Source organism: Protopterus annectens, chromosome 5.part1 (assembly GCF_019279795.1).
Source record: "Protopterus annectens isolate FY-2018-M chromosome 5.part1, PAN1.0, whole genome shotgun sequence".
Lineage (NCBI taxonomy): Eukaryota > Metazoa > Chordata > Ceratodontiformes > Protopteridae > Protopterus > Protopterus annectens.
In genome coordinates, this window is record NC_056736.1 from 492,334,003 (window position 1) to 492,360,000 (window position 25,998).

General features: G+C 38.4%; 1 protein-coding gene across 1 annotated transcript in view; it reads left to right on the top strand.

The window, feature by feature from the left end:
- The window catches only part of LOC122803222 (limbic system associated membrane protein), a 1,483,743-nt gene that overhangs the window by 1,456,592 nt on the left and 1,153 nt on the right, over positions 1-25,998 (top strand). The window contains exon 9 of the mRNA XM_044072825.1: positions 24,575-25,998. This exon is cut by the window's right edge and continues 1,153 nt beyond it. Coding sequence (XP_043928760.1) covers positions 24,575-24,672 — 98 coding nt within the window. The 3' untranslated portion in view covers positions 24,673-25,998. The remainder of the gene's footprint in view (positions 1-24,574) is intronic.

Genomic DNA, 25,998 nt, shown 5'->3' on the forward strand with positions numbered 1-25,998 from the left:
TCCACACCCCCACCAGGGGCAGCAATATCCTAGACCTGGTCATTACCAACATGGGCAACTGGTGTTCCACAACAGATGTCAATTCCTTATTGGTCAGATCCCACCACAAGCTAATCACCCTAGACATCCATATCCCACCTCCACCTCCTATTAGGGAAACCACTGTAAAAACTTTCTCCAAAGCCAACTTCACGCTTCTTAAGACAGAAGTTGCAAACTTCACGACACCCATGCTGACGGACAATAGAGGTATGACTGCTGAATCCTGTACAAATGCACTTTATAAGCACTTACACGAGTGCATGGATCATGCAATCCCTAACAGAACCAAGATGCTATCCTCCAAAAAAGGAAGCCAATTTGGTGATCCACTGCCATAAACAAACTCTACAACAGAAGAAAGAAACTTTTGCAAAAAAGAGTAAAATCTCATGAGTGGAGGAACTCCGTGGTCAGCCTCAGTAAGAAGCCGAGATCCCTCATAAAACCCCCCAAAGCTAATTATGAAAACAAAAGTGTCACTGATTCTAAAAACAACCACAAAGCATTCTAGAGCTATGTCAAGAATCTCAATGGCAACACTCAGATCTGCTCTGAGTTACAGCACAATGGCACTAAATATACAGACCCAACTGATATTGCCAACATCCTGGGAGATAGGTTCAGTGCTAACTTCACCCCTCTCTCACCCCCTAAAGGGCCCATTTCTATACCAGAAGAATGCAAAGTTCCTGTAATCATGGCTGCACAAGTAAAAAACACACTCTCCAAAGCCAAGAACACAGCATCCATGGGACCTGACAACATCCCAGGCTGCATGCTACATGAACTACAGAACAAACTGGCACCCCACCTAAGTACCATGTTCAATCATAGCCTCACCTCAGGCTTTGTGCCCACTGAATGGCGCACAGCAACGGTTATCCCACTGCACAAAGGGGAAGCCACCACGGACCCAGGGAACTACCGCCCTATTAGCCTGATGAGCCTGGTCTGTAAGACTATGGAACGTATCATCATGGAACTTATACAAAAATGACATTGGTAATCTCCAAACTCTGGACCTTACCCAGTTTGGGTTTGTAAAAGGCAAATTATGTCTCCTAAACCTGATAGACTTCTTTGAAGTGGTCACCAAAGCCGTAGATGAGGGTAAGGTGGTTCACACAGCCTATCTAGAGCTCGCCAAGGCTTTCAACACCATCCCCCCACTCTGGAATTATAGATAAGCTCACTAAGCTAGGTATAAATCCCTATGGCACAAGATGCATTGCCAGCTGGCTCACTAACAGAACCCACACTGTGAAAGTAGTAGACTCTAAATCCAACTTCAGACCAGTCACAAGTGGAGTACCACAAGGTTCAGTCCTAGGTCCTCTCCTGTTTGGTATCTACTTCTCTGAAGTACAGACTAACACAGAAGGTCTTTGGCTAACAAAGTTCACAGATGACTGCAAACTAGGAGCCATAATCAAAACTCCTAACGATGTGGACATCCTACAAAAGGACCTCACTGAGACAGATGCCTGGTGTCAAAGCCATGGCCTCAAGCTCAATGCCAAAAAGTGCATTGTCATCCCTTTTGGTAAAAACTGTGTACCCATGAACTGCCACACAGGTGGTAGCTTACTTAACACTGAAAGTGTGATAATAGACCTTGGGACACAGGTGAATAGTAGTCTCTCCTTTGATAATCACATTGCCACAGTAGTCAATTCTAAGTGGCACACCTCATCACAAAAGGTTTCTCATCCAGGAAAAAAGAGGTCATTGCTCCCCTCTACTCATCACTCATCAGACCCATTATAGAGTACAACCCCCCTTTTGGTATGTACCTCACAAGACATCTACAACAACTGGAAAGGCCACAGAAATAACTCTCAAACAGATGCCCTACGCAAACCATCTACTCCAGCTTTACTGTGTCACATACCACCTACTCAGAGGCGATCTCTGCCTAACATACAAAGCTATGTCAAACCCAGAGCTGTTGGACATGCTCCACTTAAGGAAATCTCAATCCCTCCAAGCTACACGCTCTAGGGACATAAACCTTGTCACGACAATAAACAGAACATGCTGGAGGGATAGATTCCTGTCCCAGAGACTTCCCATACTCTGGAACAAACTACCTATCCATATCAAACAAAGCTCCTCATTAGCACTCTTCAAGAAAAATCTTGATGACTGGATGGGAGTTAGGAAATTTGCCCCGGGAATCACTTATGTGGCTCTGCTTGACGGAGGCACAGGGAAATAATTTTCTTGGGTGGCAAAAGCCAGGGTACTGTTTGGCTAGGCTTATATAGGCCCTAGAGCCAATAGCCTAGTACCTACCTATGAACCTATGAACCTCATTATCATCTACTTAAGGGCCAGTTAAGGGTAGGTGTGAAAAAATGTGCTCTTTGTTAAAATCCCATTTAGATGCAAATGATAGTACAGTCTCAAATTTTTGTTTAAGAATATTTTTTTTTAACTAAACCATGGAACTTCTTTTTGGTCCCAGTCAGAGCTGGATCATGGTCAAATCGGGCCCTAGGCAGGGGAAATAGAATGAGGTCCCCCTCCAGAGCAGCTTCTCCTGTAGCAACCCCCTATCCATGCCCCACCCCCAAAGCAGCCCCCTACCCAGCCATTCCAGTGTTCCATTACATGTATGTTTCTCCCCATAAATACAGTTCAAATCTATCAGTGTTCATACTATTTTCTTATTTACTTCTACAATGATTACAGATATTGAAATAAAATAACACAAACACAGATAGCCATTTGATAAACATTACAGTCTCACAGACTTGACATAAGCAGTAAACTTCTCTGCTGTTGAAGCTCACATTCATTAAAATGGCATTAATACACACATTCAAAGAACATGCATCTGGCCAGTGGAGGATTAAGTTTAACATTGGGCTGTTTTCAAACTATATGCTCCTTGCACCATTTTTAGTGCCATGCATACATGTATGTGTTCTTTGATTCACTTTCCTGATTGTATTAAATTGTATTCCTTGTACAATACAGCAGCACTTGTTAGAATGTGTTCCAAATTGTAGTTTTGAACATTCTTCCAGTAAGCAATAAAACAAAATGTATGAACCAATGACAAAACTACCAATTTCAGAAAATTTCAACTGTAAAAGGCCACGTAGACTGCTGTCATTACAGACCACCAATATCAGTCAATAAGCACAATCTCCAGAGAAGTAAAAATCATCCAAATAAGTCCACATTAAAGAGATCTGTAACTAACAAAGAGATTGCTACTAGCAAACAACTTTACATTTCAGTGTTTCATCTGCAAATTCAGTGCCTGCTGCCCTTGAAGGATTAAACACCTGTAGTGTGTTACTTTAAAAAAAATGGTAAACTGGTAATATTGCAATTGGGAATGACTGACAAACAATGACAAGCAATTGTACTACTAACACTGCTTTCAAATTCTACAGCCCAAACAGTGAATGCCATTTGCTATACAAAACAGTTAGTTGCACTTTGAAAACAGACTTAGCATGAGCAACAGTAAATTTATCTTCCCTTGAAACTCACAATTCCATGTAAATGTACTAAAACTCATAATTCCCTGAAAATGTACTGAAACTCAAATTCACCCCAGCAGTCTAGGAGTTGGTGTAGAGGATTCAAGCTGTCTCCACTGAAGTTCACAATTCCTTCAGCAGTCTGGTTGTTGGTATAGAAGATTCATGCTCTTGACTCCAGTAACCAAGTTACAGGGTCAAGCCTGATCAATTAAATTGACTAACCTGCAACCCCCCCAACTAGACCATTACATAACAAACCTCCATACCTCTCATCCTCTTATCACAAAAAATCTAGACAAAACCTAAAATAATGGAGGGGAACAAAGGCCTAAAAGTAGGAACAGATTTTAAATATTGCTCTTATAGACTCAGAAGTTGCTAGAATAATGGCATTTGTTCCAGTTCCCTTCAATAAACACACATCACACCAAATGACATTTAACAACAATTCCATAAGCATAACTTAATTGACCAATAAATTCATCGGTCATATCATAAACCTAACTATGGTAGCGTGACCTCACTCACCCTGACCAATCACAGCATAAACATCCATATAATTGCTAACTAGGGCAACGTGACCTCACTCACCCTGACCAAATAATCAGTGTCCTTACCCCCACTCACTTATTTACTTATCAAGCAGCATCCCATTGCTCACTTTCATTTCCTATTTATTGAATTAACCATCCAGCCAAATAAGCAGAGTCCTTACCTTTGCTCATTTACTTTTACTTATCAAGCAGCATCCGATCACTCACTTCCTTTTCACAACTCATTGAAATGAACATCCAACACTAGAGGGAGAGCAGAAGAGGGACTAGCCTGCCCCTCTTCTCCGCCCACCAGCCTGACCATGCTGTTACCTCTCCTACCTAAACTTCCAAAACCTTCCAAACACCTAACCATACATCAAAAGGGGTTGAAACCAAACATCATTTGGTGTACTCCTTCCTGCCTGAAACAAAACTGGCTCCCTGATTTTGGTATTACAAAGCCAGATCATATAAATCCCTAAAGCAACCAGTTGTCTAAACAGCTGAAAATAAAAATGATGAGCCCTCTCCAGTGCCAAAAAATCCCAATACCCTTGAAAACAATCTGTAAATCAAACATATCCACATTTATTCTGGCTACGAATGGTAGTTTTGTAATTATGCCCCAGTCATTACCTGCCTAATGTACCACCAAAACTGAAAGGCCTGACATCATCCAGCCAAGCAACCCCCAGCTGCATGCAATCCTGCCTAAATGCAGCATACGTTTTCTTTGGGTGACTTCTTTGCCACCCAAAAAATATAATAATGTCCAAAATGAAATTTCCTTTACAAACAGATCAATTTAATAGTAATTCACCACAGTACCAACTATCTATTATAAAGCAAAACACCCGCTGACCAACATAGCCTTTGCTGCCCAATGCACCACCCTCACAGTTAATTCAGTACATCCATAAAGATAATACTCCCTAGAATGTAACCCAATGAACCTTCATTTACCAATGCCAGCCTCACAACAAACTTATCTTGTCAATAGTCATAGTTTGTCAGTCTTCACACTATCCAACCTACCCCAACCTTTCAAACATATAATCCACCATCCCAGCTTCAGTAAAATCGCATAACCCTGTCACCTGTGCAGCTATACAGATAAAGACTAAATCCACCTTGACCAGCTGAACTGCCTTACATTGTTCCCCAGCCTAAACAAAATTTAACAAACTGTACAATGCCCTGCCATATACCTTCCTATCAAAAAACTGTCCTGGAATCCTGCACTGCAACTGATCATTGCAAGCCAATCTAACACACATCACCTTGACAACACTAAAGACTCATACCAATGCCCTATTGCCAAAAGGAAAATTGACCATTTATCCCACAACTTCCCCTACTATACCTGAAACTAACTCCAAATAACTCCAAATAGTAGCATCCGACCTCCAGATATCATTCTGTCCTGTACATCCCTCCTCCAAATATCCTGCCAGACAGCAAGCCAAAAGCATCCCTCTCAAATTATGCAAACTTCTGGAGCGCAATGAGATCCATGACATCCTTAATCCACCCCTACCCTGACACTTCACCCATCTGACAAATCAAGCAAATCACAACCTGAATCCTCCAAAACAATGCCTTACTTAGACCTTCAGGCTTCTTTCTAAACAACAGATGCCAGTTCCTCTCATACCACCCCCCCCCCCCCACACACACACACACACACATACTTCGCAATGCTCTGTCAACCCTTCACCTAGTATTAAAGTCCTGGCTGCTGCTGACAACTCCAATGGAGAACTGCAAACCTTCTTCCTCTAAACCCACCCCCACCCCTTTCATTCCATTTCACTGTTGATAATTTCTTATATGTGAAGGTATTTAGCCCCTGTCAATAGTCATAGCCTTCAGTCCTCCTCCTCAATACTTATTCTTCACTAAACACCAAACAGAGGTGCAAAGTCTCCAGCTGCTTTTATCTTTAGCTACATTGTGTGCAGCAAACAATGAGCAAAGGAGAATACAGATATAAAAGAGAATAAAATCTGCCATTGCAGACTAGTAAGCAGCGTACAACTTCCACCTGTGGTGTATTCCTACACACAGTTTTTCTTGGAGAAACCTTCCAGTCCTTGAACAAGGGTGCCTGTATGTTTACCTTATTTCCTTGGCTGTCCTTTGATAATTAGCTAGGTTAGCAGTGTGCCTTGGATTCTCCCCTGCTACTTTAAATTCCAATTGAAGGTTTCCCTCCCTTCCCCCACCTCCCAAGTGATTTCTCAGCTACAACACACCAAAGGTTTAAAAAACCCTGGATGCCATATTTGCTCTAATTGCAGCCAAAAGCCCTCCAGGTGTAGCATCTCTAGTAAGTGTCCCTGGACTAGATGATAGTTTTTTTTTTTTTAGCTAGGTTCTATATAGTTCTCCTGCTATCTCTCAACCCGCCAGCAATCAGTTAAATGGCTCTCTGCACTATCCTCCCCTCTCACTGTACAAATTGGAGTCCCCCAAGAGTCCATACTTGGACCACTACTCTTTAATATTTTCACCAACGTGTTCACTCCTCTTGCCCCAGTCATCTCTTCTGCAATATGCTGATGACTCAGCTGTTATAACCATTGCTGACAACCCAACTGACCTCCACTCAACTACCCAGGCATCCTTCCACACCATTGAGACTTGGCTTAGTGATAACAAACTAATACTTAATCCAAAAAAACTAAGCTCCTACTCCTCCTCCCTAAAAACATCACCACGCTCAAAAGTACATTTACCATCTTATCCTGCAACAACATTATCATCTCAGCTGAATCTAGTACTAAATTGTTAGGTGTTACAGTAGATGATCAACTTAAGTTTGATCTCCATATTACTAACTCTATAAAAATAACTCATTAGAAACTTGGACACCTTTTCCGTAGCAAGAAATACTTAACTAACAATGCCCGAATAACTATCCCAGGCTTTATTACTCCCAACACTCCTGTACAGCTGCCACATATTTACAAACCTAAATTCTGCACTTATTTCCTAGCTTGAAACTACCTATAATAAGATTGCCAGATTTGCAGCTAACCAAACCTACAAGTCACACCACTGTTTAGCACTATAGCAACTAGACTGGCTAGAATTCAGCTGCTCCAGCTATACCAACTACAAATCATCTACTCTATCCTCTATCTACCCTCCTTCTGCCCCAGCCTTTCCACCATCATATCCAAATATTCCCCTGCTAGGATGCTATGCAACTCAAATAAAAAATTATTAGACATCTACAAACCCAAAACCAAAATAGGCTGCCTTCTCTATAACTGTAACCCGGCTATATCCTGGAACCAACTCCCCTTGGAAATAAATTCCCTCTAGCATAGCAAAAGTTTCAAATTAGCCACAAGGAAATACCTAAAAACGAAATGGTCTTGCCACTGTAGCCAACCACCCTGAAACCACCATCCTTTCTCCTGTTTCACCACCTCACTCAATGTATCTCTAACATTATCCCCCTGCCTCTTCTACCTCTTCCCTTCCTCTATCTCCAACCACTCTTAATTCTTACAGTCTCAAAACAACCTACCTGTCTAGTCTGTCTCCTATACTCTACCTCCCCTACATCACATACTAGCCATTCCTACTTTCCTTTCTAGTTTCCAAACTCCTATACAACTAGATCCTACCCACTTTAAATAAGCATCTGCCTAACTATTAACTCATTTTGCTCTAAGCAGCTAAATTAATATTGTAACTAGTCACATTTTATTCTGCTAATTGTTTAAAACATTGTTTGTAACAACTCACATACTTGTCTGCCAATTGTTAATACTCTGTATAATTGAATTGCCTGAGGAGCTTTTTTTTCTCTCCAGGTCTCTGCTTGTAAGATCCTATAGCTGATTGTTACTACTGTGTTACTAAAATTTAATAAATTGTTTTCTAGTCCAGAGGAGCTTTTCTCCCCGGGTCTCTGCTGAAAATGAGCCAAAAGCTCAGCCAGCCTAACCCAGTTAACAAATGTAAAATAAAATAAAATAAATAAAATAAATAAAATAAGAACAGTGCAAACTCCCAAAGTAGCACAGGCAACTGAGAAACAGGTCTGCACTGCTTTACCGCAAAAAAAAAAAAAAAAAAAAACTCAAACCAACTACCCTGCCTACAAAATGCAACCCCACCTCGCAATGTTGTGACTCCACCCCATCTATGGACAACTCCGAACTTGCTTCACCCTGCCCCTGACATACCTCATCTGTCTCTATGCTACTCCTAGACTACATCAACTCTGATGTGCTTTAATGAGCACTTAATAAAGTACAATTACCTGCAACCTCATTGTGCACACTCCAGCAGCAGGAACATCCCCCCCCCAGCAGAATCCATCACATTTCAAATCCACTTCTTGCAGGCCATCAACAGATGCCCACTCTGTGCTTCCCCATCTGCAAAACAAAAGAAAACTGTAAATCCTCTGCACACACAAAACAAAACTTCTTAATAACATTAGGAGTTGCCAAAGACTTACCTTGTTCATTGACTGCACAGCTCTGTCTACCCTAACCTCATTAACTTGGCACTGCCGTATCCCCATCAAATCCTTTTGCAGACATGCTGGGGGGATCACCCTATGCTACAAGCAGCAGTAGCTGAAGCTATGGATTTAAATGGCACCTGTTAAAATGCAGCACATAAAGTGAGCTACCAACTAAACATTGTGTATGAGGTATGATTAAAATATCAAAGTACACGTCACCTCGCAATTTCTATACAAAATGTATACAGCACTATATGGACCAAGTTAACTTATCTGTTCAAACAGTGTTAAGAACATTTCTACAATCAAGCACTACAAAAATATTCCTGCACAATCACTCTTACCCTAAGTAAAAGTTTCAACAAAACTACTTCATCTGTTAGAAAGTACAAATGCTGCTTTGATTTACAAATACATTTACAAATTTATTCCACAATGAAACCTAAGATGCTTAAAGTACCTTCATAACATTCCCATACCTCTCAAGTATACCTCATCTCGAAGAACGTTCCTCATTTGGCTCATAAAAGTTCATATTCCTTGAAGTTCCACTTCAAAAAGTCCATCACACGTTCCATGTTAGCAATCTAAGTGATATCAGTGACAAACAGAACTGAATCATTATTTCATTAAAAGGCCTATACTATATCATCACATTTTTAATCATCCTATGAGTGGCCTAGTTAAAGTTGTTAGTATGCCATAAAGGCTGCTGACTCCTCCCCTTACATTCAGCTATCCCATCTTCATCTGTTGAATTATTTCTATTTAATTATATTAGTTTTACAAAACAGATAACATAAACAGCAAAGCACGCATTAGTGCTTCGCTGCACATGCCTGTTCAACAGCTGATATTTGCAAGTGCCTCCAAGCCCACGAAAGTTGCTACCCAACACTTGCCATCCAGCTGAAACCAGCCCATCAGAAAACTGGCCACTCTCTGCCACACCATCACCAATAAACCACCCCAGAGGGACACAATCAAAATCCCCACAAAAGATGCCAACAGTCACTGTTGTTCAGAAACTACCTGCAGCTCCATGAAAGCAGGAGACAATGAACCCCCCCAACACTACCCGTAGGTAGCTTACGATGCAGAAGGAAACTGATATGCTTGCTGACAAAGTAGTTTGACACCCTAAGCATGACAGAAAGGTTTTCCATCTCTAACCAATGTAACTATACTTGAATTGAAGACTTAGTAAACAAATTCCACTCACTATACAAAGCAACTGAAACATCACAGATGATATTAATGGACAACAACCTGAGACTGAATGCCGCTACTCAAATTAGAACTGTGTCACCAGGCTCCAACCACCATCTTGTGAAAAATACAGTAGTACCACCAAAGGCAATGTCAGTGACTCAAAGCAGCTGCACTAAATCTTGGGAAACCAGGTTCCACACATACTTTAACCCAATTAAAATTAAGGCTAAAGTTCTGTACCATTTACTGCAAAGTACAACCGCACTAGAAACCCCAGTTTATCCCTAGTCCCTACAATGTCATTTGTTACAAATTGCAGTCCTCCGTTACTACTCTTGGCATCGTACTATGAAACTCTGGAGTATAAGAAGCCATAAAGGAAATAGAAAGTGATCATGCATTTTGAATGATTTTTCCCCTCAACTCTAGCTTACAGAAAATGTAATTCCCTTCACATTACAGCGGTAAACCAAAGAAGTTCCCTGCTCCTGCCAACTGCATCCCAATGTGGGAAGCCACCCTGACTGCTGTGAACCGCACCATTACCAGTAAAACTACCCCAAACCACAGTCTTGCTATGATCATCTCTTTCATCCTTTCTCCTTATGATTTATTTATTTATTTTTTTTTTTTTTAACCTGGACCAGCCACAGCCCTGTCATTCCTCACAAATTAATATGATCTTCCTGCAGAAACCTAAAGAGCAGAGATGGCAATAGCCCAAAACCCCAAACCAATTGGCTCTAAGCAGGGTGAAAGAAAGAGAATACGAACTAGCTGCCTGAAAGGGCCATACTAAGACCTCCATCATGCCACACTACACTTACGTAGGCCTACCTGTCCACCACATTACCTTGGTTGTGTGAGAAGTAAACTTGCCTAGCAAGTTCATGCCAAAATGTAATTCCTTACCCAGGTATGTCACTAAAAACCCATTAAGCCCCCCCCCCCCACACTTATCTCATTTCCTCAGAACCATCCCACTTACCCATTTAACCCTTTCATCCCCCACCACTAGCTTTCTTTGGGTACCCTCTTGATACCATTACTGTTTTTACCTAACCCCACCTGAAGATGTCCCTGGACAAATTGTTTTGGTAACAAACTTCATTTGTCTTAGCATGCATTTTATGAAGGAAATGAAGCCTGAAACTCAAATGTATGACATTATTTAGTTATTTCAATCCTAAGTGCTTTTCCAGAAAACTACAATTTTATGAGGAATAGGCCAAAACTATGAGGCAGAAATCTGGACATTTGAGAGGTATGCATACCTCGCAACCTGTAAGTGCAAGAAATCTGAACAAAACCTAAAATAATGAGGATATAAAGGCCCAAACATAGGAATACATTTTAAATATTGCTGTTTTTACCTTAGAAAGTTGTTAGAATAACACTGTTTGTGTTAGCATGCATTGTCTGAGGATATGAAGTCTGAAACACATATATGTATATATATATATATATATATATATATATATATATATATATATATATATATACACACACATACAGAGAGAGAGAGTGAGGTTTACTTCAAAACATTGAATACTTAACTTTATTGAATCCCATTTCTTCAAACCTCACTTCATTGAATCTTATTATATTGAAATCCCAGAACTATGAAAGGGAACTCCAGGAAAGAAACCACTCAACCCCAAGGACAAAACAACAAACAGAAAAACAAAAAAACTCTCCAAGTGTGGGGCTTCACCCCCCACACGCCCATGTGGGGAGCTGTGCCTCCTACACCCTCCTTAACTAAATATATCAACTCTGAGATAGCAGTACAGTGGAGGAAGGGCAAAGTTCACCATGGTGGCCAAATGTTTCCTTTCCCAGGGTTCCTTTTCATAGCTCCAAGAGTTCTAAATAATGAGATTCAATGAAGTGAGGTTCGATGAAATGGGATTCGATAATGTAAGTATTCGATATTTTGAAGTAGACCCATATATCTACATATATATATATATATATATATTTATATATATATATATATATATATATATATATATATATATATATATATATATATATGTATATATAGATCTCGGACGTTTGCTCGAATGAGCAAACGGCCGGGCATACTTACGCAAAAGTGCTTTTCGCTGAAGAAGCACTTTTGCGTAAGTATGCCTGTTGCCGAGGCCGTACTATTGTGCGGATAAAGGAAAATTCCCTTTTCCCCACTGTAGTGTGGTCTCGGAGGGAGAATATTAAAATAGGGGAGGTGTGGTGGGTGCAGGGGGCAAAGCCCCCTTGCTAAAACGTTAATGAAGTGTTTTTTTTTTTGTAACATGCTTTCTTTTGTTAAAGTGTGTTCGGTTGTTTTTATATATATATATATATATATATATATATATATATATATATATATATATAGGTTCACTTTATTATCTCAAAATACTGACATATCAAATTTCAGTATTTCGAGACGTATAGTTGAATTTTTGTAATAGCAAAACTGCATAACTGCGAATCCGGCAATTTCAAATTCATGGTTATGTTTTTCCGGTACGTGATGTGGAATGTACTGTGTGCATTGTATATGATTTAGTGTGTAGATTTAGGTGGAATTTAAGCTAAGTGACTGTTTTGTAAGGGTTTTGGGTAGGTGTTTGAGTGTATGTGAGTGTGTTTGAAAGTTGTACGTGTGGGTTAGAGTAGGCAGATAAAAGTATGAGTGTTTAAGTGCTGAAAGTGGTGGTGTTTGTATATATGTGATGTGCATGTGCAAAGGGACTGTAGAATGTCTAGTTGTGAGTTTACTGTCTTTTTCTGTTTGGTGCGAACTCGGAGTTAGTATATATAAGTAGCGGGAGTGAGGGTGCAGGGGGGCTTATCCCCCTGCTTATTCATAGTGTAGGTTTGCTAATTTATGTTTTTGTGTTTGTGTGTGTTTTGTTTGTTTTTTTGTAGTGTGGGTAGGCTGACGTATGTGTGGTGTGGTGTATAGTGTGTTTAACTGCGATTTTTACTTTCGCGGTTTTGGGGTTTCGGCATTTTGGAGATTCGACTTTATAGTTTCGAAATACTGAAATTCAATATTTCAGTATTTCGAGATTATAAAGTAAATATATATATATATATATATATATATATATATATATATATATATATATATTTATATTGATCTACTACTTTACAATGAATTTTCACTTAATTGAAAACGAAAATTAGAGCCCCACTTCAGCGAAAGTGCACTTCAACGAAAGTGCACTTTCACTGAAGTCTAGGAGCACAATCGTCTCACAAATAAAAAAAATATATAACAAAAACTTGCTTTTTGTGGTGGGGCAAGCCCCCCTGCACCCCCACACATCCCTGACTTAAATATACCAACTCCAAGATTGCACTGCAGCGAGGAAAAGGTAATATTCCCATTCCACGCTGTATTGTGATCTCCATAGTCATTTTTCAAAGTTTCAGTACTTCGAAGAAGTGACGTTCGAATTACTGCAACTTGGACCAAACATAGCAGACCCATATATACATATATATATATATATATATATATATATATATATATATATATATATATATATATATATATATATATATATTTATATATGTATACCATTATTGTGACTTCAATCCTCTGTGATTTGCCAGAAATCCACACATTTATGAGGCTAAATCTGGACAGTTTTGAGGTATTTACATACACACAAATGCACACACACAAACACTCATACACGCACGTACACACACACACACACACACCCACACACCCACACACACACACACACACACCACACACACACACACACACACACACACACACACACACACACACACACACACACACACACACATACACACACTCACACACTCACAATCTTGCATACAAACCAAGCAGCTAGTTTAAATTACATACATACACATGCATGTACACACTTTCTTTCTCATTCAGAAACAAACAGAACCAGTAGTTTAAATTACACACACACACAAACACACACACACACACACACACACACACACACACACACACACACACACACACACACACACACACACACACACACACACACATTTTCTCACTCACCTTCTTGGAACATCTAGTTTAAATTCAGATCTCGAGTGTGGGATATGTATTTTCATCCACGTTGATGTATGACATATGCATGGTTCTCCATAAAGGGCAAGATGCAGCTACTGCACTGTTAAAAAAGTATTATTATTAATTTTTTTATATTGAAACATCCTGGCTAAAATGGTCCCCCAGTGATGGGGCCCTAGACGACTGCCTGTGTCACCTTGTGCTGGATCTGGCTGTGGTCCTAGTGCTACCCCCTCTTCCAAAGAAGTTGTACTGGAAAAAGTACAGTGCATACGCCTCCTGATATCCTTGCACTGGGGCATAAATTCCTTGATGTTATAAATGCTGTCTGTCTTTCAAATAGTTAACCATCCTACTAGGGTGCCCCAGTATCTCTGATGTAGTCCTTACAGAAAAGGTCATTTCTTGCACGTCTCTCTATATATATATCATCATGTCTTGTTAAATCCGACCACACATTTGTGTCCTTTTTCTTTAAAACTTGTTGTTCCTCCCTAGTAAATATTTCTGTGTTTAGGGACTTCTCAAAAAACAAACCTTCCTTAGTTATTTTAGGAAGTAAATACATTCTGCTGTAAACCTCTTCCAATGGATCATATTGCTAAGGCTGCTACCTCTGCCTCTGACGTCTATTCCCACTTAAGTAGTTGTATTGATAATGCCATCCCTATCACACCAAATATAATGAGAAAATAAACTCCTGTGGTGAAATACCCAAGTATATAACAAGAGAAGGAAATTGTTAAATGCTTATAAGAGGTCTTATTACACTTACTTTATGAGCATATTTAATTAAACTCATAAAGAGCTTAATGGAACCATTAGGATTTTCAAAGCTGAGTGTGAAATTAAAATAGCTACTAAAACCAAAATTAACTATATGCATTTCTCTCACTAAATCAGAATGCTAAGAAGTAATCCCCAACAATGATTAGAGCTAGTCCACAAAAATACTGCTTTAGTCTAATACAACGGAAAAAGCTAATATCCTACCTGAAAATGCAGTGCAGGTTTTGCTCCACCTACATTTAGAGCTGTTTTAGATTTGCACAACTCCAGTCCAATTCCTATGGAACAGGTACTCTCAGTACTGTCAAAAGCCAAGAACACCTCATCCAGTGGCCCAGAAAATATACAACATTGCCTAATTATCAGTACAAAATATGTCCTATCTGTACCCTTGCTTAATCTCTTTAATCTAAGTCTACACACTGATTACATTCCTGAAGCCCAGAATACAGCCATTGCAATGCATTTTCAGCACAACATAACCTAAAAGTATACCTCACCCACACATAGCACTGCCACTGCACTAACAGATGACGATAGTTCCGTTTCAACCCCCTCTTTCTTCCCTCCCCTTACGCCATCAACATACCTCCAATCATACCCTCTACCTCCTTCCTTCTTTTACCAAACTCAACATTTTCCACCACTCTTTATATCTCAAAGTCCCATCACAAAACAAGCTAACCCCTATACCTCATTTGTCTGCTGACCCCTTCCTATTCCTTTTTCTCTTTATGCATATTTACAGTGCATCCCCAATAGGCTGTATTTACAAACTGAATCAAAACTGCATTTTCGAACCCTACCAGCCTCTATTCTTTCACTCTTTCTGCCCTCCTACTTCTGCTTTCTCTCATATTGCCCCTCTCATCTACTACTCTCTAAAGCCTTTATTCAACTCTGCACCCCCATACCTTCCTTGTCCTTTCCTGTCATCACTCCTTACGACACACATAGAATCACTAAAACTTATTTTTGCTACTACGTAAATCTTTGTTTCTGAAAATTATAACTACAAAATTGTAAACTGCATTGCTTTAGAACAAATATTTAATATTAATTACTGTTGTTATGCTTTTATAAATCACTCTTCTGGAGCTTTTCTTCCTGAGACTCTGCCAAAAAGAGGTGCTTACCTTGTCAGGCCATCCCAGTCGACAAACTAAATAAATAAAAACACAGAGGTTGCCCAAGCATAGCCACTGATAACTATAGACTTATTATGCTCACTTGCCTCATATATAAAGCTATGGAGCATAATATCTCTGACTTAATTAATCTGGACTTTGAAAATCTGTTAACCCTGGATCCTCACAAATTTGATTTTGTCAAGGGAAGGCTCTGCCTGTTTAAACTCATTATTTTTTTTAATATGCAACTGAAGCAGCAGATAACATTTATGCAGTTCCTAAAGCAAATATGAACCTGCCCAAGCATTTGACATTATTCCTTATGTAGGCATTACTGACAAATTAGTCCATATGTTATGTGGTGGATAGATAAGTGCTTGTCTGATCGAACCTATGTGATCAGTGTTGCGGATGCCACTTCTGAAAGCAAAGAAAAAACAAATACCAGTGGGGTCACACAAGGATCATTGTTGGGGCATTTCCTGTTTGGTATCTACTTCTCTGACCTTTAGACCAAAACCTCTGGCCTGTTTTTATCTATGTTTCCAGATAGCTTTAAATTAAGTGTTGTTATTCAAATTTCCACTGAATTATGATTTCTCTAATACGGGTTAGACCACGCTAATAACTATCTTAAGGACAATGTTGTGAAATAAAATATGAAAAAATGTAGCATTGCTCATTTTTATAAACAAAACGTTTTCACGTAGCATATAAATGAAACACCCCTCCAGTCTGTCATTGTTATATGGGACGTTGGCATTCTCATTGATAATTATTTAGCACTTGAATATCATGTCTCAAAGTAGTTCAGAAAGTTTCCTACCTGACTCATTTAATTTCCAAAGGCATCTCCACTAAATTTAGAATAATCTTAATTACTCTTTACTTATATCTCATCAGAATTTTTTAATTTAAGGCACCATTTGGCATATATTGGTCTAAACATATCATTCAGTTTGAGAAACCTCAGAGATTCATAGCTGGAAAGTCTAGCAGTTTTAAAAGTATCAGTTAGCAGATTGGCAGCCCACTGTCTATATTCAAATCTTTTATATACTCCTTTGTATAGATCTGTGTATAGCCTTTTGAGTCATAAAAGGTCCAGCCCCCTTTGGCCTTCTGTTCCTTCACAGAACAAATAGTACTTCAAATACCTGGTTAAAGGAGCAATACCTTCCTCAAGAGATAAATGTGACACACTGGCATAATAGATTCATGTCTCAGTGTATGACTCACCTCTGAAACAAACTTATACTCCATGATAAGCAGAGTGACACCCTTCCCACCTTAAACGTAAACCTAGATAATTGGATAAGCAGCCTCAAATTCTCTCTCATTTTATCTTGTCTTACCATCCTTGAGCATAGGAGGACCTAGAGTAAATCTAGATAATTGGATAGGCAGCCACAAATTTTCTACCATTTTATCTTGTCTTACCCTCCTTGAGGATGGGGGATCTTTTGAACAGAGTAGTTTTTTGACTAGTCTTATTACAGTTTGTTGATTGATTGCCTGCTATTTACCCATGAACCTATGCTTTGTTGCTGCATGTAGTGGCTACTATTGGGAATTAGTGTCACATCTAGATAGCTGAAAATGTTGGCTGAGGGGAGTTGAGAATGAGTGCTTCTGTTGACTCTCCTTTGCAGGAAGGAGGAATGGAATATGAGTGTAGAGAGACCCCAGTGATGTCTTGACACAGTTACGATGGGAAGGACAGCATAAGTGACAGGTGTTGCTCTGAGATATAGACAGCATGGGGGAAGAATTAGGAAACAGGTTAGGGGCTCCTGTTCTGTGCTTGTGTTATTTAGCCTGTCATTTAGCTTCTGGAAGTTTCCCAGTCCCATCTTCTGGCTCATTAAATCAGTGTGTTTCCTTAGTCAGGCAGAACATTTGATGATGGTTGGCATGGACACAGCCCTGGAAAAATAATTCATGGCCTCATGGGCACACAGAGAGATCATCTGATAATGTTTGGCTTGATTGACAATGCAGTGCATAGTTATTAACTGCATAGAGTGGGTATGACCAGGTATATGAGGTGGATATTTTCTGCAATGCTTTTGGGGTCTTCTATGGAGCATAAAGCATTTTATTCCAAGAAAAAAAAAAAAAAACAGCCCTCCAAACACTCACTCCCTGTCCCATGTCAGCACTCTGGTGTAGGAATCTCTTACAGACTTATATATTCTGTATCACAACCACAAGTAGTGTTAGAATGAATTGTGTCTGCTGTATTTACTGACCCTGATCCTATATGGCATAGAATCTCAACCTCCGTCAAACCACAAAAAGTTCTGAAGCATCCACTGGAGATTAAAAATTTAATATGGTTTCCTCAAATCAAAAAATGCATATGTTGCACTGTTCAGAATTATACTGACTCCTGCAAACTACTTTCTCAGACACACACACCCACATACACACACACACACACACACACACACACACACACACACACACACACACACACACACACGCACACAGCACACGCACACACATACACGCACACACACACACACACACACACACACACACACACACACACACACACACACACACACACACACACATGCTTGTGCATGCACGCACACAGCACACGCACACGCACACACATACACGCACACGCACACACACACACACACACACACACACACACACACACACACACACACACACACACACACACACACACACACACACACATGCTTGTGCATGCACAGTTGAACTAGACAAGATTTGCTTGGTATTAATTTAAAATTGGATACACATATTCATTTGAAATCTAAAATGCAATATGTGCCTTCTTATGGTTTCAGGAGGTCTCAAAAGGTAGTCATCCATGCCCTTTGTATGCAAGCATGTATTTATATGTCTATTTATATATGTATGTATTTCTGTTAGCCATGGTAGACCATTGACACAAGTAAACCATTTTCAGGTTCAGGCAAGGGTTACAGACCACTCAAAAGCAAACAATTAAAAGCAACCAGTAACCAGGTTAAGCTAATAAACTGGAGCCTGTGTGTACCTATAGTAAAATGAAGGCAGTTGTTGCATACACAATCTTTATTTACATCATATTTACAAGCAATTAGTTAAGGGTGTTTCAAGGGGAGGGAGGCAGAGGAGGAGGAAGACAAAAGTGATGGACAGCTGTGGGGGCCAATGAAAGAGTAGGGAGACAGAATATGTGAAAGAGATACAGAGAGAGGTGGCTGACAGTGGAACAAATGGTGATTATGTGAGATACATTTGAAGCAGGATGGGTAGTGGAGGGTAGGGGACGGTGGACAAAAAGGGGATAAAGTAGGTAAAGTAAAAAAGATAAGTAAGCAGTTTAAGTCAGCAGAGACAGAGAACAAAGACGTGAGGATTGTAAAGTGGTCAGAAACTTGAAATAACTGTAATATCAGTGCCAAAATCATAATCCCATTGAATGATGTTGAGCAAACCAGTAATTTGAAAAATGCAGCAATGTGTCACTGGTTGGGTGTGATTAACAGCTTTAATGTATACAAACTCTGGCAGACCATAAACTTATTTTGGCATAACCACACCTTCTTCAGAATGAATCTACACAAGTCTTTTACACAGACAATAAATACATGCTAATTTAAAGTGAAGTGCACCTGTTAAACTATCTTAAATATATAATATATACCAACAACATCAGTACCCGAAACCCAAATGGCTAATGATGTTAAAGATTTGTGTTGATTATTTCATTTGAGGCTTTACCCGCAGTGGTGGTGCTGCGGTAGCATTGTCGCCTCACAGTAAGACGCTGTCCGGTTTGATACTCAGCTAGACCCTCTTCTGCGTGGAGACATGTGTGAATGGGCGTACCTTCATTGAAGGTTGTGCATCAGGGCTGGTAACTCGGCACGTAAAAATCAACTACCAATCATTAGCAGACCGGAGTTCCGCTGTGGCGACCCCTAACTGGGAAAAGCTGAAAGAAACAGCATTTCATTTGATGCTTTATTTTAAGGGCGATTCTTATCAGACTATAGACAAGCTTAAATCTATCTAGATAATTTAATTTTATTCCACATTCTAATAAATATTTAGCTACTTTTGAAAAACAAATATTAATAAAGAATTACATGGTAATCAACCTGACAGACATTTTGATGTATAAGATTTTATCTCTGGCTCAAACAAATTCTTTATAAACATTGGTGAGAAATTATAATGTTAATATTAGAAATGCTGCCAAAGGTGGTGATGTAGCTGTTTGGAATACGAAAGTTTTAGCACAATTATCAGATGCCGAATTTTTATCATAAAATGATATTAAATTTAAATCAGAGATTTATGAATTTTAAAAGTTGGCATGTGCAGATGGAATCATTTAAAAAAAAAGACTTTATGGCACTTGATTGTCAGCGATCTTAAGCTGCAACATTTTATATGTTATCAAAGATAGACAAAGATTCTTAAACCCCCCCGGGAGACCCACTGTGTCTACAAATGGTTCATTGACCTAACCACTCTTAGCATTCTTACAAAATATTTAAAACTTTTACTATCCCTTATAAGATCTTATTTACAAGATGACACTCGATTTTGAAAAAAATTGGATGAGTATCAGATGGAATCCAGTTCGTATATGGTAACTCTGGATGCTAAATCATTATATATCAGTATACTACATTGGCCTGGTTTATTAGTTGATGACTACTGGTTTTCTCTAGTGGGAATATATCTACCAAGTTTTAATACATTTTCATTATGTCTAACTGAACATATTTTAACTAACAAATGTTTTTATTATTATCGGGATTGTTACCTTCAAGTTAAAGGTACAACTATATGTGGCTTTGTTCATGAGTTATGAGGGAAAATCTATATGTCTTATGCTATGAACATGTGGTGTAGATTGTTCGATGATTGTTGGATGGTGTGGACTTCAGATACACTGACCTGAAGGAATTTTTCCAATTTTTAAATGAAAATAAATGTGGCTTTCTTTTTTCTGCATAATATAGTCAGAAAGAGAGCTTTCCTTGATGTACAGCTTGTTAAGGCTTCTTATGGAACTATTAAGATGAAGTGTATCAAAAGCCCTTTCCCAAGAATTCCCTATTGGATGCTAGGAATTGTTGCCTGACCCATACTATTAAGAACAATCCAAAATCACATTTTTTTTTTTTTAGGATTTAAAATACTTGTTCAGTTCAGGAGGATTTTGAGTAACAAGCACAATAATAATCCAGTAGATTTTTATACAAGAGATATAAACAAGAATGAATCTCTATGGAACAAGAATGAATCTCTATGGCATATAATTTGACAAAAAATCAAGTTAGGGATCATTTGATGATTTATTGACAAGATAAAAGTATTTCTACATGTTAGATCTCTTTGGTTACTAATTACAGCTGCAATACTGGTTATTTTATTTTATTCATAAATATTGAGATGTATTAATGGCTGATAAAGATGTTGCAGCAGTTAAAAAGGACCAGTGTAAATTTAGTGACAGAAGGGGTCAAACTATTCAACAAATTCTAAGTCAACATCATATTTTTAGGTATTTTAGACCATAATCAAACAACTATTGATGGTAATATTTTGATGGGTATTTCTTCATGTGGACATCGTTTTATTTGTTCTCTTGTGATTAAGAGTAAATAATTTTCATCATTTAACACAGGAAGTTTTTTTTTTCCATTTTTTTTTCTCTGATTACTTGTGGTACAGATTAGGTAACTTATTTAGGTAAGTGTTCTTTTATAGTTTTTTATATGGGGAAGACCTTCAGATGTTTTAAATTGCATATTAGTGAGCATCTAAGTGACATTAGATGATGAATAGCTAATATGCTCTTTAGAAACACACTTTAACACATACTGCACCCAGGTTTAAATTAATGGGGAAATAAATATCAAACATCATTTCCTGAATAAAATGGGTTGGAATATATTGTTACTGATAAAGAAATAGGCTGGATTGTCCATTTAGGGGCATTCCTTTCTCCAGGTTTAAATGAGCATTGGTGAAAGTTTTGTTATATACACTCCAGGTATTTGGTTAATTGTTTATCATTTCTAATATATATTATATATATGAGATATTCTAATAAGTGTGTTTCACTTTAAAATCGGCATGTATTTATTGTCTGTGCTGTAGTCTTGTACCGATGCTAACTGATGAAAGCGTGGTTACTCCAGAACCAGTTTATGATCTGCCAGTAGTGCTTGCATACATTAAAGCTGCTACTCACAGGAAACTTGTGTCCTGTTGATGCACTGTTTAGAATTTTTGTATTGTAAAGTGGTACCTATAGAAGTGGGTAGCTTGATCCCTATGGTGATAATCACTATGTATTTTCTCATCTAGCTCCAAACTGATTGCGCTTGTTCTTCCAGCATAATTAGGAAAAAAAAGATAATTTTGTTCCACAAATTGTAAGACTTCATTTTTGTGTATGGCAGCAGTGACTTCTGAAAATAAGGAAAATATGCAATTTGCAAGGACTTGTAGTATAAACTACATGTTTATGTATAGTACACTGAAGTACTGAATTTACTTTGCATAGCGATTATAAAGGGACTAGTCTACTACTTAATCACATGGCGTTGTGTATTACAGCTTGTATTACATATGTCCTTATTTCATCCCCAAAGTACAAAATCTTAAGTATCAAATTACAGGCATAAACCTACACCCAGAAACCCCAGTGCACCAGAAAATTACCATTGAAAACCCACACACAAATCCCTTACATGTTGGGAGATGTATGTGTGTGTGTGTGTGTGTGTGTGTGTGTGTGTGTGTGTGTGTGTGTGTGTGTGTGTGTGTGTGTGTGTGTGTGTGTGTGTGTACATACTAATGCACACACTCAGAAAATAAATAGTAGTAAAAATGAAACTGTCCCAGTAACTAGAAAAATTTACAGAAATAATCACAAAAATGCAAACTGCTATTTGTAAAAGAAAGTGGCTAGTTCTCAGATTGCTTGGATAGTGACAGTTTAGTTAATTGTTTTTTTTGTGAAATGTTCTAGCCAAGTGTTCACGTATGGTGATCAAAGGCTAGACTGAAATAAAAAAGAAGGCAAATGGTATCTCTACCAGATATGGCACTGTCTGATGTATGATTTGCAAGCAATAATTTGATGAAAATGTACCAGTTAGTTAATGTGTGGAATGGAAATTCAACAACATGGCAATGTGTTTACATATTATTTTATTTCTCAGTCTTTTAGTCTGTACTTGTGGAGTGAAACATACACTGCCCATGGGACATCTCCATGTTTTCTGATATTAGGAGTCACTTCTGACCCACAGTGGACCTAATCTGAAACTCCCATATTGCCTGAGAGGTGACAGGCATCCCAGTGTAGCATCATACTCAAGGCCATAGGAGTTTTTATTTATATGATGCACCTATTTCACTGCCCCATCTCCTGATGTGCAGTGACATCAGTCCATCATGACCAAGGATATCTGTTTGTGCATAGTCATGGTGTTTGTAAGCATGAGATCTATACCCTGCTATCACCTTGAAGGCTTATATCCCTACTTATACTCCCCCTCGACAGGTGAGCTGGTAAAATACAACTGTTTCACCTATTCCTCCTGGTCAGCTCTTCCTATTATTTGGCTTAGTACTCAAATCCTCATCTCCTAGATCTCAGTCAGAGATGCGCAATTTGAGACTATACTTTTGCTTAGATCTTACAGGTACTGTAAATAAAATCAGAAATAACAGGTCAAGGTCTGCTGTCCTAGGCTAAGGAATACACATTACTGAGCCATTTATCTATTGCCAGCTATAGATCGAGTGATTGAAAGGGACATCAGTTTTGTGAGAATTGATACAGTGATTACACATCTCTGCATGATATGACAGCATATATCATCTGGGGGTAAATTGACATCTGCATGAAATGGGCCATCATGCAAAAACAGGTTTTCCTTCTCTGTTTTTTTCTTTAGCTCAATAATCCCAGGGCTCAAAATTAACAGATATCAATGGCTGATTCTTAATGTTTTGAGTCTTTCTTAATGTATAAATGGATAAGCAGCTTCCTTTTCTTCACTTATTAGAATGTTTCTTCAGTAATAAAAATGTATAAATAAGAAAAGCAAAACTCAAGTATTACCTGTCATATGAACACCTGTTTCTCTATCCATGTGTATATGGTATGCTAGGTTCCCTTTCACTGTCATGGATTTAGACTAGTTCTCAATGTTCTAATACTGAACTCATAAGGCTTAAACATGACTAGCATATGCATAACAATTAATACTGGTTTAGCTGTACACCTAACAGCTGCCACTTAATCAAATGCAGGTGAGATGATAAGCTATGCATCTTTGGAATGGCATTGGGCAAGTGTTTATTTACCTTAATTCAAAAGAAATATCAGTACTCAATTGCTGTAATTAGTTCATGGTGTTTATGTAGGTCATGGCATTTGTGTGCATTTGTATGTATGCATGTGTGTGTGTTTGTGTGTGTGTATTGGTGTGCTGATATGTTATGGGCTTGAGGGTGTCTAAATATGGAGAAATGGTAAGCATTAAAGGTAAAAGTAACTTAAAATCCTTGCAGTAGAAAAAGATATGAGGCTCAGCCAGTTCTGTAGTACCTTTCTTTAAGTAGTTGATTATACTGTCTAGCAGTAAGCATTTATTCTATAATTTCCAAACCAAATATCTGCTGTAAACAATACTAGCATTTTATTGTTTGAAAAATATTTTAAGAAAGTGATCTATTTTTAAATGTGCTTTTTCATGGTTTGGTATAACAAAAACAATTCAGGAGCTATAATTATTTTTTTTCTTCCATAGGACCAGGAACTGGAATTCTTGGCAATCGTTCATCTTGCCTTACTCTACCACTGTGGCTGATCTCAGCATCCTTCCTCTGCCTGCTCTACAAATGTTAATCAAATAGCACATTTTAATACTCACCAACACCACCCATGTACACAGAACAGAGTCACACAGGCTAGTGTGGAGACTGTTTCTGCGGCTACTTTGTATATTAAGATGCAAAAGAAAATGGAAGAAGAGAAAAATTAAAACATTAAAACACATCTTTTAGTAGGGAAAAATGACAAAGTGGGTGATGAGAAAATACGTAAAAAAAAAAACTAAATCATTGCTGATACAGTTCAAACATTGTAAAAAAAAAAAAAGAAAAAATCTTTCTTTTATGCAAAGGTCTAGCTTTGGTGTTTATGTAATCCTTTCTGATTGTCTTTGGACTGAGTGGTGAGAAATTTAACCTCTTGTTTGCTGGTGTCCTGTGGACCTGATGAACTCCAGTTAGTAAACGTGAGAAAATATGATTTTATAGAGCATGCAAACACTCTGCATTTGTATATGTATAATAACTGTAAATAATTCTTGAAAAAAAAATAGCAGTCACACAGATACACACAGCGTGCAGCTAGGGTGTACCACTTTGCCATTAACTTGCTGGATCACATATTGCAGGCTGTCTACAAGCTCTTTGAAAATATATATATTTTTCTGTGGTATGCTTCTTCTCAGAGTTAGTGAAATGTAGTATTTACTGTTCCTGGCTAAACTGAAAGAGTTCAAAATTCTTTGGTTTCAGGGAACAGGATGTTTAAAAACCTGTTTATGAAACACAAATTTTTTAGTCTACATCTTGAATCTCTGATTTTAGTTCTGTGTAAACGGATCAGTGAAGCAAGCTGTGTAAGAGATTAGGTTTATAGTGGGCAATATCCTTCTGGGGGCAGTCACAGATGGGTAGATATTCTTTTTTTTCAAATCCACTTCCCAGGTGAACTTTAGAAATGACTCCTAAACAGACATTGTTCTGTCTAGGTTAGGTATGTAGAGATGATTTAGAGAGGCAGTGTTGTTATGTCATCCTAGCGGTTTCCTCACTTTACAAAACTGACAAAGTGTGCTAAGCAGTCATCTCCTCTTTATATCTCCATGGCCGCACTTCTCATTAAACCTTTGTTAACATTTCAGTACCTAAGGGTGGGAGGTTGGCATAATGGTTAAGGTGTTTACCTTGCAGACACAAGGTGCAGGGTTTGATTCTCACATAGGGTAATTGGCTAGGCTTAAAATGGCCCACAAGGGCAATTACCCTAGTACTAATCTATGAACCTATAGTGATTTTATGCCATTCCTTTCATGAGTGCCATATCAGTCAGTAACCCCTTAAAAGGCAAATATCCAATTTCTTACTACTATTGGTATGAGTTAATCTGGCAAGAGCACTTGTC